The 16,286-nt window shown below is 40.7% G+C and overlaps 1 protein-coding gene across 1 annotated transcript in view; it reads left to right on the forward strand.

Moving 5' to 3' along the window:
* Myo1d (myosin ID) overlaps positions 1–16,286 on the forward strand; it is a 289,429-nt gene that overhangs the window by 108,172 nt on the left and 164,971 nt on the right. Inside the window, exons 12-14 of the mRNA XM_028759311.1 lie at positions 64–134; positions 3,469–3,543; positions 9,619–9,751. Of these exons, the coding sequence (XP_028615144.1) occupies positions 64–134; positions 3,469–3,543; positions 9,619–9,751 (279 nt within the window). The remainder of the gene's footprint in view (positions 1–63; positions 135–3,468; positions 3,544–9,618; positions 9,752–16,286) is intronic.

Below are 16,286 nucleotides of genomic sequence, written 5' to 3' on the forward strand. Positions count from 1 at the left end.
GTTAGAATGTTCTTTTAGAAGTTGAAAATGTCTTTTTTCAAATGTGTGTCCTTTATCTCTTAGACCTGTGCCTCAGACAAAATCTTGGAGTTTGATCGGGACTTTCGAATCCGGCATTATGCAGGTGACGTGGTGTGAGTATCTATTCTGGTGCCTAGCATGATGATTTGCATGCAGTCTCTCTTCAGAAAATAATACTAGGAAACTATCAGTTATCTTTCTTTTCGCGTGTGTATGAGGGGGGTCATTTTGTAGATCAGCATATTTTAGTCTCTTGATTTGAAGAAAATGGCATAGTCTCATTTCTTCCTTGCTTCTCAGACATTTGGGTTGAGCATATGTTGTGTGACTGTGTACTTCCTGGTGTGGTTGGAACTCAATAAAAGTGAACTAGTGTTATCAATAAACCTTGGAAACAGGGGTTTATTGGTTAGGGTCTACCGTAGACACACAGATAAGATAGATTCTGCCCGAAGGAAGCCAGCAGATTAGTGAATACAAGTAGATACATCCATGTCACAGGAAGGGAGGAAAGGTCTAAGCTGGGGAGGCACTCAGCATCATGGGAGCAGTGAAGAGTCTGGAGAAATCTTGCTGGAGGAGACAGTGTACAAGTCCAGCACCATTAAGTGAAAGCCTGGAGATAGGAGAGAGTGAGGGGCAAGGAACTGCAGAGCACCCAGTGTCTGCAGGGCTTTTACTATATTATTGTCAGATAGTGTCTGAAAATAGAATTCTTATTTTTTTAAATTGTTTATTGCCTTACAATAAAAACAGCAATTGACAAATACCAAATGGTGTGAAAATTACCTTGGTATGTTAGGTTCCAGGTGCTCCTGTATCAGACTGTCACAAACCAGTGACTTAAACAGCAGCCACCTAGGTTAGGGATGCAGCTTAGTGGTAAAATGTTCACTGGCATAGGCGAAGCTCCCAGCACCACAAAAACAACAAACACAGAGGCACACATGTCAGTTTTCGTAGCTTCATAGTTCAGGAGGCAGGAAGATCAAAACTGGGCAATGACAGGCTACACCTGTCCCAGAAGCTTCTCTTGGGAAGAAGCTGCCCCCTTTCCACCTTTTGATGCTATGGACATTCCTTGGCTTCTGGCTTTACCTCCTGTGGCTGCTCCTTGTCCATTGCTTTCTCCTGAGTGTTAACTCTCCCCTCCGTGTAAAAAGGACTTGGTGGCCATTTATGGCCCCCAGTCGCATATTGGATTAGTTTCTTCTTTCAAGATCCCTAACAAAATCACATCTCTTTACCATAGAAGACAGCATTCCCAAGTTCAGTATGGGAGTTCTTTTCCCAAGGGATGGTGGTGTGACTGTCACTTGGTATGGGGATCATTGTTCAGACTGTATTTGTTATGTCTCACTCTTCATTGAACCCTAGTCTTCATTGTTCCTTAACATTTAAAGAATTCTACCTTTTCCTTATTTATTATGTTAGGAATTCTTCCCACGTAACCTATTACAAGAAGAGATTAATCTAGACAAAAGCAAATGGTTATCTTTATAAATGCTGGAAAGACATTTAAAGAAACTTTAATAGCTATTTCTGACTAAATTAATAATCCAGAATCATAAAACTATATGAGTCTAAATTAGAGTCCGTCAAACTAGCCATCATTGCAAGATGTCATCATCACCCACCCTTCCGACCCTATGTCCAGGATTTAGAGTGCTGAGTAAGGAAGTCCAGCTCCACTGAGATGCTTCCCACTAGGATAAGCCCAAGCCTTATCCCAGGCTGCTGTTTGATGAACAGGGTGGTGTAAAGGGCAGAGCTGGACAGAGGCCTCTGCCCCCAGGTCCTCTCATTTTATAGAGAAATCAACTTCAACAGAACAAGTAGACATCTGGCCCAAAGCCTCATGTCATATTTATTGGAGAACTGAGGCAGCAACTAGGTTTCTAGGCTCCTGGTCCAGAGTTCCAACTGGCATTCACTGCCTCAGGCTTCTCCTCTAGCCTTCAATCCTCTACTGGGTTTTTATGGATTATCTTCTAGATTCCCAATACTTTATAGGGTATGGTATCTGACCACAAGGTGCTTTTCATACAAGATGTACATATACGCATGTGATTAAATGTATATTTAAGCATAAATATGCACATGTACATATACATATGTATGCATAAGAAAAGATAGGTTATAATCATTTCCATATGAGTCACAGCAAGTGTTGTGACAAACTCTGAGTAAGAAAACACTGTAATATTTTTAGGTGTTGTGGTACGCCTGAGGAGGCTGATGCTGCTAGGCTCTGAGTGCTAGGAATTATTTTTATAGGATGAAGTGGGAAGGGTGGTGAAAAAATATTCAGGAAGTAACAGGGGTGTATCCATTCTTGCTATACAGATTGGAAAGCCTGGAAAAGGAGACAAGATCAAATCACAGTGAAGCTTGAACACTGTACTATGGCCTTTGAAATTCAACCTGTGTGGGCTTAACAATAGATTGAGAGTAGGGGAGCTCACGTGTTTAGTTAAAAATGACAGGAAAGAGTTAGGAAGAAGATTTAGGTCAGGCAGGCAGCAAAATAATTTTGGATGTGGCGGCCTTAAATCCCTGTGGATAGCACACCTGGGATGATTTTTTGTTTTGCAAAATTAAATATGTAAGGTTAAAGGTCAGGGTTAGGGGCCTGAGAAGTATCGATGTGATTGTCAAGTAGAAAACAGAGACAGGCAAGAGAGCAGAACTGCTAAGGTGGAGTCTAGAGTTACTGTGTGCTGTCACCTAACCCCTACCTACTCACCCAGAACCCTGGTTACTCTTTTACCCCAGCACAGAGTGGCTTCCTCCTGTAGAGGCCTTTCCAGTCACTGCAGCAGTGCAGTTCCCCTGCCTGGGCTCTTCTCACCAACTGCCATCTTAGCTGGTCTTTTAAAGCCTTGCTTTCTGCCTTCCCTGTGACGGTGAATAGTGGGCTTGTCTCTCTGTAATGCTCCTGCATGTGCCTGCTTCCAGCCCTTCATCCTGCCTGTTGCCCCTCGTTAGCTGCCGGTACTTGTCCTCTCTGCTTACCCAGTTCTTACCATCCTTTGCAGTTCTCCTTGGACTCTCTCATACCCTGCACATTGAGTGGTACTTAGGCAAGTCACTTGACCTCCCCACGGATGGGACAATTAGTTCCTGTATGCAGCTGTTTTGCTTTTATCTTAGGAGTGCTGGATGATAAATACAGCTATCTATTTTGAAGCCATCTCTTTGAGGTAAGCTAGCCAGTAGAAAATGATATTCTTAGAACAATGGAACTGGTGTCTACTTCCCTCCTGAAGAAGAGAAGCAGAGTAGTTTTTATTTAGTATGCAAGGTCTGGCTTTTACCTCAGAACTAAGTGAACCGGTTGTACAGAAATCTAATTGCAAAACTAATAGCAGAAGACCTGTACACACCAGGGAAGCCCAGGTATGGCTCTTACATGGCAATGATGCTTGTGCTTTGTTCTCTCCCCAGCTATTCTGCCATCGGTTTTATTGACAAAAATAAAGATACTTTATTTCAAGATTTCAAGCGCCTCATGTATAACAGGTATGATTGTTACCTTTACTTCAAGCTCTTTGACATACATTGCAGTGTATATGTGTATGCACATGATTCCTTTATGTGACAATTTTAAGAGTTATTAGCAGACTTTTCTGCATTGCTCTGCTTAATGTATGAAAAATATATATGACCTCAAGATAATAAGATCTGTAGACTTGGGGCGGGGGCTGCTAATACCAGTAATATTTGCCCTGATTCTCCTTGATAGGTTGTCTCTGTTTTCTCTGTCCACTGCTACCAGCCTTCTGGCACTATGTACCAATGTCCTCAGTAGTTTCAAAGCCAGGCCAGAGGTAACTAGTGTCAAGTAGCCTCTGGTCCACCTCAAACTGTTCCTTACTCAGATTCCCACAGCAGAGTTTTTGCACCCATGTATCAGGCACTCTTCTCAGGCTGACACCTGGCATCAAAAAGCCATGGTCCTGACTGACCAGCAGAATTCCCTGACAAACCACCTAAAGACAGAAAGCTATATAGAACAAAAACAGACAACAGATGGAACTTTAAACCCAGTATGGAGAGAAGGTTCCGGAAGGCAGAAGAGGCATCTTGACCATTATTCTGTAGATTCATGTAAGCCTAAGTAATTCCCCAATAGATTACAAGATTATATTATATACCTTTGAGTCACACGTTCTTCTATGCTCTGAGATACAGCTGGGGAAACAGTTTGGAAACCACTCTTTTTCTAATAATAAATAAATAACTTTCAGAAAAAGTAGGTGAGATTAAGAGTAGAGGTACAGGGGAGGCATTAAAAATAGGACAACTCTTACAAGAGGCAGCATCAAGCAGACACTTATATGAAGTGAGGGAGGAACCACACTGCTACCTGGAGGAGAGTATTTCAAGCAGAGAGAACAGCTGGTCCAAGGCCCCAAAGAAGGAATCCACTGAGAGTATTGACAGCAAGAAGGCTGTATGCTAGAAACAGTGGGAGATGGGGAGAATGGTAAGAGTGAATTTAGAGAGCTGGACAGGACCAGAATCACAGTCTGAGAGCCAAGGTAATAACAAGGATGGAGAGAGGAAGCCATTGCAAAGCATGATCTCTGGTGATTTTTACTAAGGAGATTACTAGTGCCACTGTGTAAAAAATATAGTCGCAGGCAAAAATGGAGCTAGTGAGACCAGTTGAGGCTGGCTTAGCAATGACAAGGTGAAGAAGAGTCAGACCAGGTGATATTCAGAAAGGAGAGTGGAGCTGTGAGCTGATGAGCAGCCAGAACCCAGTTGTGATGCTGGAGCCTATATGGCAATGTATGTTTTGAATGTGGAAGTCCATACTGTACCCAATGAAATGCCCACTGCAGAATCTCATCTGCATCTCCAGAAAGGCGGGGCTGGAAGTGCCTCTCCATGTTGGTATGCTGGTTATATTTAAGACCATGAAACTAGAAGAGTTACCCAAGGAACAAGTAGATTTAAAAATAACAGTAAAGAAAAGGTAGGGTAAAAATAATTGATCCCTAATGGTCCAACATTTAGTGAAAGAAAACTGAGGGAACTCTACAAGATAGAAGAAAAACACAAATCCAGTGTCCTTCTTAGAAGGAGTAACAAAATACTCAAAGGAGCAAAAATGGAGACAAAGTGTGGGACAGAAACTGAAGGAGGGGCCGTCTGAAAATCATTCCACCTGGGTATCCATCCCATGTGCAGTCACCAAAGGTAGACGCTGATGTGGAAGCCAGGAAGTGCATACTGACAGGAGCCTGATATAACTGTCTCCTTAGAGGTCTGCCAGAGTCTGACATATTCAGAGGCAGATGCTCACAGCTAACCATTGAACTGATCAAGGGGTTCCCAATGGAGGAGTTAGAGAGAAGACTGAAGGAGCTGAAAAGGTTTGCAACCCCATGAGGAAAAGATATAATACCAACCAATCAGGGCTCCCAGGGTCTAAACCACCAGCCTGGGAGCACATAGGGAGGGACTCATGGCTCCAGCTGTATATGTAAGGGAGGATGGCCTTGTCAGGCACAGGTGGGAGAGGAGATCCTTGGTCCCATGAAGGCTGGACGTGGAGTGTGGGAGAATTTGAGGGTGGGGAGGTGGGAAGAGGGAGGGGCACATCCTCATAGCAGCAGGAGGAGGGGGGATGGGATGGGGGTTCCTGGGCAGAGGGAGGGGGAATGGGGTAAGGGGATAACATCTGAAATGTAAATAGAATATCCAATTTTTTAAAAAGATAGAAGAAAAACACAAATCCAGTGTCATAGAGGCCCAGCAGGGGGTACTTTAAGAAAATAAATAAATAAATAAATAAATAAATAACACAGTGGTACTCAGTAGTTAAGAGCACTTGTTCTTTCAAAAGATCCCACATGAGACAGCTCACAACCAACTAAAACTGCAATTCCAAGGGCTCTGGTACCCTCTCTGGACCTACATAAGTACTGCATACATTCAGTGTGTGTATATTCAGGCACATAAACATGGAATAAATAATCTCTTTTAAAACAGAAGAAAACAGTAAGAAACAATATCAAATAAAAAACAAAAATGGTGCCAAGATTAGCCAATTGTATTTGCTCATGGGATAACTCACTGGATTCTTGAAAATACTGATTTCCGGGCAGTGATCAAGACAAATGTCTGATCAACATGGGCTTGAGAGAGAACAGAAAATGAAAAGATTTTCACAAGATGTTTAAATAATGCTTTCAAGATCTTTTGGTCTAAAATGGTTTGTCTGTAGATGCTGAAGTCACAAAGAATGAGAACAGAGCTGTCAGCAGTATAAAGTTGCAAACACATCGAAATAGGAAAGCAAGTCCATGCAGGAGCTGGGCATAGGAGAACATGACTTTCAGAAAAGAAAGTCAGTGTTCAGTTTGTCAGGTGGTGTGCACCCATTTGAGGAACAACTGGCAGACTCTAGCATTTCTCTATAGAAAATGTTACACTGGAAATATAACCACGTTTGACCAGTGATAATGTCACAGTATGCTGTCAAGCTTGTGTCCAAAAAGGAACACAAAATGGTACTTGTTATATTTGTGCATTTCTCATGGCCCAGAAAATCAGCTGACAGAGTAGCACCTCTCAGTGTAGACTAATGTAGCCCAGGATCACAGCCCCAGGGTAGAAATGAAGTTAACACACGGATATATTTCCTGAAATATTGAACAGCTACACAGGGTGCACTCCTTACATTGGTCTGACAGGTTGTTTTCTATTGGAAAAACCTGCTTGGGAAGCCAGACAGCAGTGGGAACTTGCTTACTAATTGACAATGAAAAATAGTACCCACAGAAGCTAGTCTGCTTGTGTGCTTGGTAAGCACAGAGTTAGAACAAAGGAACTTAGACTGGGCCAAGGTGAGTCCATTTTATCATCTTCCAGAGCAGTGAAAAGATTAAATGTCTGCTCAGTGCTGCTTACGTCATGTATCTGTAATAGGAAAGACTTTGCAGTGAGGTAGCCTTTAGATGAGACACGTTGACCCACAAATACTTTTTGATGTTTCTGTGGCTGACCAACCTCCCAAAATCTGAATGCATCCTTTATTTGTGTATGTCAATGTGACCCTTGGCTCTCTAGTTCTTTAGAGCCCAACAATTGCACATACACACAGGAGTGATGTGTATGTTCACTCTTGTGCACATGTGTCTGTAAACGGAAGAGTGGAGCCGGCAGATTGTCTGCCAAGTGCATGAATTTTTCCTCGTTCTTGTTGCTCACATCTTCCTTACCTTTTATACATTCTAGGTTTCTGGCTTTGTTTCTCTTACTTTAAAGAAAAAAAAAATCTAGGTGCTGGAGAGCTTGTTGCTTTTCCAGAGGACTGGAGTTAAATTCCTAGTACCCATATCAGGTAACATACAAGTATTTATCCAAGTATTTAAGATATCTAAAAAAAATTGTTTGGAGCTAGAGAGATAGCTCAGAGGCTAAGAGCACTGACTGCTCTTCCAGAGTTCCTGAGTTCAATTCTCAGCAACCACGTGGTGGCTCACAACCATCTGTAATGGGGTCCAATGCCCTCTTCTGGTGTGTCTGGTGTAATGTAAGCTTACATACATTAAATAAATAAATAAATAAATAAATAAATAAATAAATAAATCTTTAAAAAAAACTATTTGATAATATTGTATAAATGACTTTCTGGCCTGAAAATTCTCTCTTTAAATGACCATGTCTATTTGGATTCTTTTTATATCATTTCTAATGTGATATATAATCATATTTTCAGTCCTCTTCTTCCCTTTCACTTACAACATTGTATGAGAATAGTCTCCAGTTCCAACCAGCAGTAAAAAAGGTAGAGGAAGAATTTGGGTCAGAACTGCCTAGGTCTAAACAACAGTGCTCCGAAGTCCTCTTGCACATGGATAAATTCTTGAAGTACATTACACACAGTTTTCTACCATCTGGAAACCCTGTTTAGTAGGTGTTTGAAAGGCACTGTAGGAAGCCCGTACACCAGAACATCATTTGAATTACTTCTCTGCTAAAGGGAAGAAAGGAAAAACAGTGTGCTTTTATATGTTCATTTTTATAAGGGTATGACTGGAAATGACAGGCTAGCACCGTACTGTGATCAAACTATCCTGATCCATTTCCCGGCTGCATGGATGGTAGTTGGTCCTCCACAGTGGTGATGTTGGAAGCGTTGTCCTCTCTGGGCACACAGCCAACCTCACATCACCCCTCTGCCCCCAGCATCATCCATTCTTCCGTTTCACAGTGATCGTTTTGTGCAGGTGTGAAACACATTCACAGCGTGCTTTGGAGAACCAACTCAGTCTTCCACAAGGGAAAAAAAATGGACAAGGTGCAGAGGAATAAATACAATTAATTAGCAGTGAATGCTTGTTCATTGTTGTCTTTGCTAACCCCAAATTTGTCAGAAAAAACAATCTGACAAGACAAAAGGTCTCACAGCGAAGCAACATTTCCAGCCCCAGCTATTTTAAAGTACAAAGCACCCAAAGGGAGACAGAAGAAAATCACAGCTGAGGCACTATACATATTTTATGAGAAAAAAATCTCCACAAAGTCAAGTAACAAATCTGTGGTTTCAACATGGAATTGGCCTGACGTCCATTTTTAGATTTGGGTCACAGTAGCCCTACTATGATATTAATGTTGTGCTAGAACCACTAGCACTGCCTGTGAGTGTGTTCATTAATCCAGGAAAATATCAGAACAGCTATGTCCATATCCCTCGCCAAGTATTGGTTACCTATAGAAAATGTTTTCCTTCCCTGTTGTCTGCCATGGCATGAGAACCATTTCCTGCTAGAGACTTGTCTTCATTTTCTTGGTCATTACAGAAACATTCCACAGGTTTTGTGTGTGTGTGTGTGTGTGTGTGTGTGTGTGTGTGTGTGTGTTTATATAAAATAAGTGTACTGGGTGGTTTGTGTGTCAACTTGACACAAGCTGGAGTTACCACAGAGAAAGGAGCCTCCCTTGAGGAAATGCCTCCATGCTATAAGGCATTTTCTCAATTAGTGATTAAGGGTGAGAGGGTCCATTGTGGGTGGTGCCATTCCTGGGCTGGTAGTCTTGGGTTCTATAAGAAAGCAAGCTGAGCAAGTCAGGGGAAGCAAGGCAGTAAGTGACATCCCTCCATGGCCTCTGCATCAGCTCCTGCTTCCTGACCTGCTTGGATTCCCAAGCCTGACTTCCTTTGGTGATGAGCAGCAATGTGGAAGTGTAAGCTGAATAAATCCTTTCCTACCCAATTTGCTTCTTGGTCATGATGTTTGTGCAGGAATAGAAACCCTGACTAAGACAATAAGGTACATATGTATATGTATATTCTGAGAGCCACATTATCTATGCAAGAGATCTACACAGTAATTTAATGGATGTCACTTTAAAGAAGTTTAAAGGATTTTTTTAAAGTTCCACAGTTTGAAAATTGTCTGTGGTGCAATATTCGTCATGGTGTAACCATAGTTTTCTAATGCAACAGTCTTCCCAGTTAGGCTTTGTGAATCCCATGTTCAGTGCACTGTGATCCTAGGACACACTTGACAGCATGGATTGCCTTTTTTATTCCCCTTATTTAAATGCAGCTTCTGACTCATTCTTTCTGTTTCTCAGCTCAAATCCTGTGCTGAAGAACATGTGGCCTGAAGGCAAGCTGAGCATTACAGAGGTGACCAAGAGGCCTCTGACTGCTGCCACCTTGTTTAAGAATTCCATGATTGCTTTAGTAGACAACCTTGCTTCAAAGGTAATTCTTCTCCTTTCTAAATGTCCTTTATAATCCATAAATTCCCTCTTAACATACATTAACATATATTAGAGAACACATGTTTGATTTACTTTTTAGGTAATTATCCTTAAGTTGAACAGTGTATATTCAAAGTGAACAATAAAAATTTTTTCCTGCTTTTTAAAAAAAAAAAAAACTTGACTAAAGTAATTGTATCCCAGATGAATTCCTTTATAAAACATTCTATTCTACCATTAAGGTCAAGGGGAAACTGCCATTGTGGTTTCAACTAGATGTACGGCATACCATACCTGGAAAGATAAACTAAATCTGTGCTGGAAAGTAGGGCATGGCCAGAGAGGGAGGGACAGGAGGTGGGGACAGCTGAATGTAGCTGTAGTCGTGCACCATCCATCCTGTGTGAGTAGCAAATGGCCAGAAGGAGTTTAAACAAGAATGTAGCTTCTAATTGTTATCCTCACATTGCATTAGATGGACTATACGCATGATTCGTGACAATTATTTCTAATTCTTGCTGTTGCTTTGATTGTAATCTTGTCTGATAAGTTGAGTCTGGTTATTTTTCCATTTTATTTTTAAGTACAGCTTTTATTTTCTCCTCCCTTAAAGAGCAGATTTCTGTTCCTAACTGCTGCTCTTGACAGGTTTGATAAATTAGCAGCGCTCTAGGACTCATTATTTTTAGCTCCTTTATATCTTTCTCTTCTGGTAATTGTATTGTATGTTTTCTTCTTTATTGTTATCTTTTTAAAAATCTATTTTCCTTGTGAAAGAATTCATTTGCATCTGTACTTCACCTTGGCTACAGTAGGCAAATACTGCAAGTGCACATCTGTGCAGTAGCTTTCCATGGTTCCCACTGTTATTCCTGGGCTTCAACCGATAGCCAATAAGCTCAGTCCCTCCTCTTGTAGAACTAACTTTCCAGAAAGACAGAAGAATGAGCATGAAGGCCAGAATGCCATTCACACCCTGAGCCTCTGTCTCTGTACTCTTTATGTCCTCTTTAATCTGCTGCATCCAGTAAAGAAGTAAACCTAGAAAGAAGGCATACGACGCAGGAAAGAGATGCTGCTCCAGCAGGCACTTATACTCATTTAACGAGTGAAAGAATCACTGTTCTCAAAAATGGATAAATATATATCTGTCATCTCAGGAAGACTGACAATGTAAGGCCTGCTTAGGCTGCACAGCAAGTTCCAGGTCAGATTCGGCTACACAGGGAGACTGTATCAAAAACAGGAAACTATGAAAACCTAATTCCAACCTTTTCTAATACATCAAAACAAGCCTGTACCCAGGGAATAGGAAATATATATTCCTTTCAAGTATAAATGAAATCCTTCTCAAGAATTGACCACATGCTGGGTCACAATGACACAACTATTTTGAAGACTAGATAGACAGTTCCATTCTCTATCCTCAAAGCAAGTTATCTAATTGTGCCTGAAAACTCTGAAATAAAATGCTTTTCTAAATAAGTCACAGACTTAAGAGAGTATCACAGCGAAATTATAAACTATCTGGGACTGCTTGACAAAGCACTGATAACATTTATAAGATGTCAGCATTTGATACACCTTTATAAAGCAACAAGGATGGATAAAAGTAGGTAGGTTCAACTCAAAGCCCAGAAGAGAAACTCAAAAGAGAAGAAAATAATTTTAATAGCAGAAATTAACCATAATGGAGAAACCAAAAAACTAGTAAATAGAGAAAACCTCTAATAAAACTGATTTTAAAAACCAACAGCTTGAATGGAAGGCCATTATAACCTCTGATACTAGAGGTCAGTGTGTCGGAATAACTGACTGCTGACACATTTTAAAATTTAGTTTGCTAGAAACATGTTGTTAAAGTTGATTCAAGATGAAATAGAAAGTCAGAATAAAACAGTAACCTTAAGAATTCTGAATCACTAATCAGAAGTCTACTGCCCTCCAACTCCTCCAAGAGCATCAGGTCTGACGATTTCAGTTACCGTTTATAAACTTTAATATCGGCACCTGTCAACTGTATGAGAGGTGTGAAGAGAGGACACTCATTTTACAGGAGTTTTGTTACAGCAATACAAGGTTGATATGAGAAAATAAGAGGTTGGTTGAATGTAAGAACACAGACAAAAGATCCTAAAAGTATGTATGAAAGTTGTCTTTTCTGGTAGCATAATAAATTCAGAGCCTACTAAAGATACCTGAAACAACACAAGTATTAAGTAAGTTCTTCTAAAAATCAACTTTCTAATGCCAACCAGAAACTAGTAAACTTAAGGAATAGTAAACCAGGGGCTATGTAAATATAGAGATTGACTGGGTGGAAGGACAGCCTTAGAGCTGCCTTCTCACCTGAGGGTGATTTGTCAGCATTCCCGTCTAGGTTCTTGAACTGGAATCTTGGGCTTACCCAAATTAAACTGATAACACACACTCACACATACACACACATATACATACACACACATACATACACACACACACACCCCTACAATGATTTATATCCCTAAAAGACCACATCTAGAATGAGCTAGAAATAATCCTCCATTGTCAGTGAGGAAACTGCCTATCTTAGTCTTTGACACTTAGCCAAATGGTGTCAGGTGTTGGAAGGCAGCAAGTCTTTCTCAAGAATATGTAATTATAAGCCAGCTTTAATGAGATTCGCAGCCCATGTTCACACTACCTGAGGAGGCTTAAAAAGGTTAAACCCAGCAGTTTAGTTTAAGGGAGTCCAGGTCTTGTATTGCCTCAAGCTTCTGAAAAAAAGAAAACACAATTATTTTCTTGAGGGTATCACCTTCATAACAGACCTTAAAGACTTTCTACAAGGAAAATAGGAGCGCACTGTGACTATGGGGGGTTAGGGGGTGGGTTTATCCTCAGGAGAGATGGCTCAGCGATTCAGAGCATTTGTTGCTCTTTCAGAGGACCCAGGTTCAATTCCCAGTACCCACATGATGACTCACAACCATGGGTTATTCCAGTTCCAAAGAAACTGACACTCTCTTCTGTCTCCTGTGGGCACCAAGAACATATGTGGTCCCATGCCTATATTCAGGCAAAATACTCATAATACATAACATAAATAAATAATGAAGGATTTTTTTAAGTGACTTCAAGATATCATATGCTAGAGTGGAATTAAACAGCAGGCCCAGGTGACAACCCCTGCTCCTGGAACAATCACAAATGTAGTCCACAGCTGGGGAGACGGCTCACTGGGCTCAATCATGAGGATCTTAGTTCCAAACCCAACACCCATGCCAAAGCTGAGTATGGTGGTGCATCTTTGTCAACCTAGTGCTAGAGAGAAGAGACAGACATCCCAAGGGGCTCACAGACAGCCATTCTTACTGAAAGTAAGATCCAGGTTCTGTGAAAGACTGTCTCACAAAATAACATGAAGGAGTTATTAAGGACAACATCCTACATCAACCTCTGGCCTTTACATGCCTACTTACATGTATGCATGCATATACATATGCATGTGTGTGCGCGCACACACACACACACCAAAATTCAAAATGTTTAGTGAAGAGCCTGGAAATATAAGAAAGAACAAGTAACTAGACAAGTTACAGAAATAAAGCTGAACAAAAAAATTAGTAAAAATTAAAAAGTTCAAAATTATCTTGGATTACACTTAGAGCCATAAAATAATGAACACAACTAGCATGCATGTACTCAGGTATATGGAAAGGGAGGAACACAGAGCAACACTTGAAGAAATTTACCCATGAATTCTAAGACTGTTATAAGACACCACACTCTAAGCAAGCCAAGAAGCCATGCTGACCCCAAGCTGGGAAAGTTAAAGGAAATCTGATGTGACACCTAGTGAAGTCCAGAGCCTAAAAAGACAAAACAATGTGTTTGCTTTTGTTGTGTGGATAACAGGCTCTTCCTCTGTGGCTTGGGCTGTCCTGGAGCTCTCTTCCGCTGAGAATAAGCTGGAATTCATGATCTTCCTGTCTCCAGCTCCCAAGTACAGAGATTATATGTGAGCACCACCACACCTGCTTCAGAGACAAGTCTCTTAACAGCAGCCAGAAAAGAGATAGGTTAGCTTTGAAAGAATACTAATCAGGCAGAGTGAAAAGGATTTAACTAGAATTCCATACCCAAAGAATGTTTTTTCCACAAACAAAGACATAAGAAAAACTCTTGCTGGAAAGAGAAGCTGAGTGTTTACCAACATTAGAAGCTCACTAACAGTAGTGAAGATCTGCACCAGGATCCAGAAGCAGCCTGGCATCTGCTTCTTGGCTTCTGGTCTGGGCCAGAGCTTTCCTTACTACCTTACAGTAGTGGTTGGAAGAGGCATTTCCCCATCTTTTCTCCTCTGCCTTTCAGGATTTCATTGGAAAGTTGATGAGTACTACCTAGTCAATTTTGCAGAAGTAGAACTCCATGGAACATTTCTCCACAGTGTTTTAAGTGTACTATCTCCTCTCTCTGCCTAGAATCTAGGCTCTAGAATATCTTTAAATGCAGAGAATAGGCCCTACTTTATGTACATCTCGATGGCTCTGTAAAATGCTACCAACAGATGATCAGTAAGTTATTAAATGAATTTGAATATGCCTTGACTGTTTGACAGTGTGCAAAACAGATCAAATAGATGTATACTGAAGTGCATTAACTTCTAGCTAATGCATGCACCATTTGGCATACTTTTACAAATTATATTTTCCACATAAAACCTAAGGAGACAGGTTAAGAGAATGAGATCACTATGAACTCCAGGAGTTTAGCCTTTATACAACACTGAGTTTGTCAAATTTAGGGTTGCTTAGGCTGAATCAGTCTTGGTATTTATAAGTGAGAGAGGAGGTGGCATTTATAAGCTGAGACAGAGTGCTGATTAAATATAGAAAAAGTATTCCCACTAGATTCTTTATTCAGTGACTTACATCACTAAGCAGGAGGAAAGGGCTTCCCTACTTGTTGATTGGTTGTTAGTGTCTTGTGGTGGTGTTTCTGCTTCCTGTGTGCTATTGCTCAGTGCAGTGTGATTCCACTTATCAATAAAGTCTCAGGTTTGGCCTCAGATGATTCCTTGCACTGATTGCTGTGTCCACATCACTGCATATAGACACAGTTCAAAGTATTTCCTAATTCACCTCATAATTCCGACCTCTGAGTCATCAATAGTATGTTTCTTAATTCCAAAGCATGAAGGTTTTCTAATTATCTCTGTTCCTCCTGATGTCTAACTTTAGCATTTCACCAGAGGATATCCTTAGTGTGATTCGTATCCTTAGAAATTCATTAAATTTATGTTTCATTTATGTTTTGTTTGTATTTAAACATACCTTATATTCAGTATTCTGTGCAAGTTACAGTAGATCAAGTTTGGCTATCAGATTGTCCAACTGTACAGTATCCCTACTAATTTCTTTGTTGGGTTGAAAAGTGAGTTATGAACTCTAACTTTACCTACCTCTCCTCGTGTACCTTGTGCACTGTCAGTCTTTGCTTTGAATATTTTGTATTCCTTTAAGTTAGAATGTCACATCTTTCTGTTGGTTGATCCACTCATCTGTTAGAAACACCCCTTCCTTCCCTCCTCGTTTTTATCTTTAAGTCTACTTTGGGTAAATATTACAGCTATGCAGACTTCTGTTTGGACTAATGTTTATATGGTTTCTTTTTAGCTCTTGGAGATTTATTTATTTCATTGACTCTGCATGTACATGAGCGTGTGTGTGTGTGTGTGTGTGTGTGTGTGTGTGTGTGTGTGTAGCACATGCCTGCAGAATACCCAACAGAAGCAGTGTAATGAAGAAAAATTTATTTGGGCTTATTGTTTTTGAAAATTCAGTTCTTTTTGGTGGGAAAGGCTTGGTACTGCAGAATAGTTCACATCATGGAGAGCCAGAGGTAGGGAGGGAAGATGAATGCTGATACTCAAGTCTCAATCTCCTTTTCCCCTTTTATTCTACCCAGAGCCCCACCCAATATGATGGTACTTCCCACATTCCAGCCAGATCTTACCATAATGATTTGCAGAACCGTAATCCTTACCGTTAATTCTTTGCAAAACTGTCCCTTCAGACACACACAGAAATGTACTACATCAGTATCCGAGGTGATTCTACATGTGGCCAATCTGACATTAAAGAGGATGTAATCACACTACTTAATAGCAGTGATCACTAAGGTGCAGATATGCTGATTCTATTTAGGGTTACATCAGCACCAGAACGTGCTTAGATCTAAAAAGCACTTTGATATTTATTGTGCTTGGTACCGCTTGTGTAGGTTTATTCCCCAAGCAGTGAGATCTTCTATGCCAAAAGGCTCAGAAGGCTATCTAGTTTTGGCTACCCTAGGACTCCCTATGTAGACCAGATTGCCTTCAAACTCATAAAGATCTACCAGCCTGTTTCCTGAGTGCTGGGATTAAAGGCATGGGCCGCCAAGCCTGTCATCAGTTATCTCTTGATGCATATGTCTTGATGCATAACAAATTACTCTTAAATATAACACTTAAGAGAACTACAGCTCATTATTCCCCATGATTCAATGAGTTG

The sequence above is a fragment of the Grammomys surdaster genome, unplaced genomic scaffold, assembly GCF_004785775.1.
Source record: "Grammomys surdaster isolate TR1022 unplaced genomic scaffold, NIH_TR_1.0 126278, whole genome shotgun sequence".
Lineage (NCBI taxonomy): Eukaryota > Metazoa > Chordata > Mammalia > Rodentia > Muridae > Grammomys > Grammomys surdaster.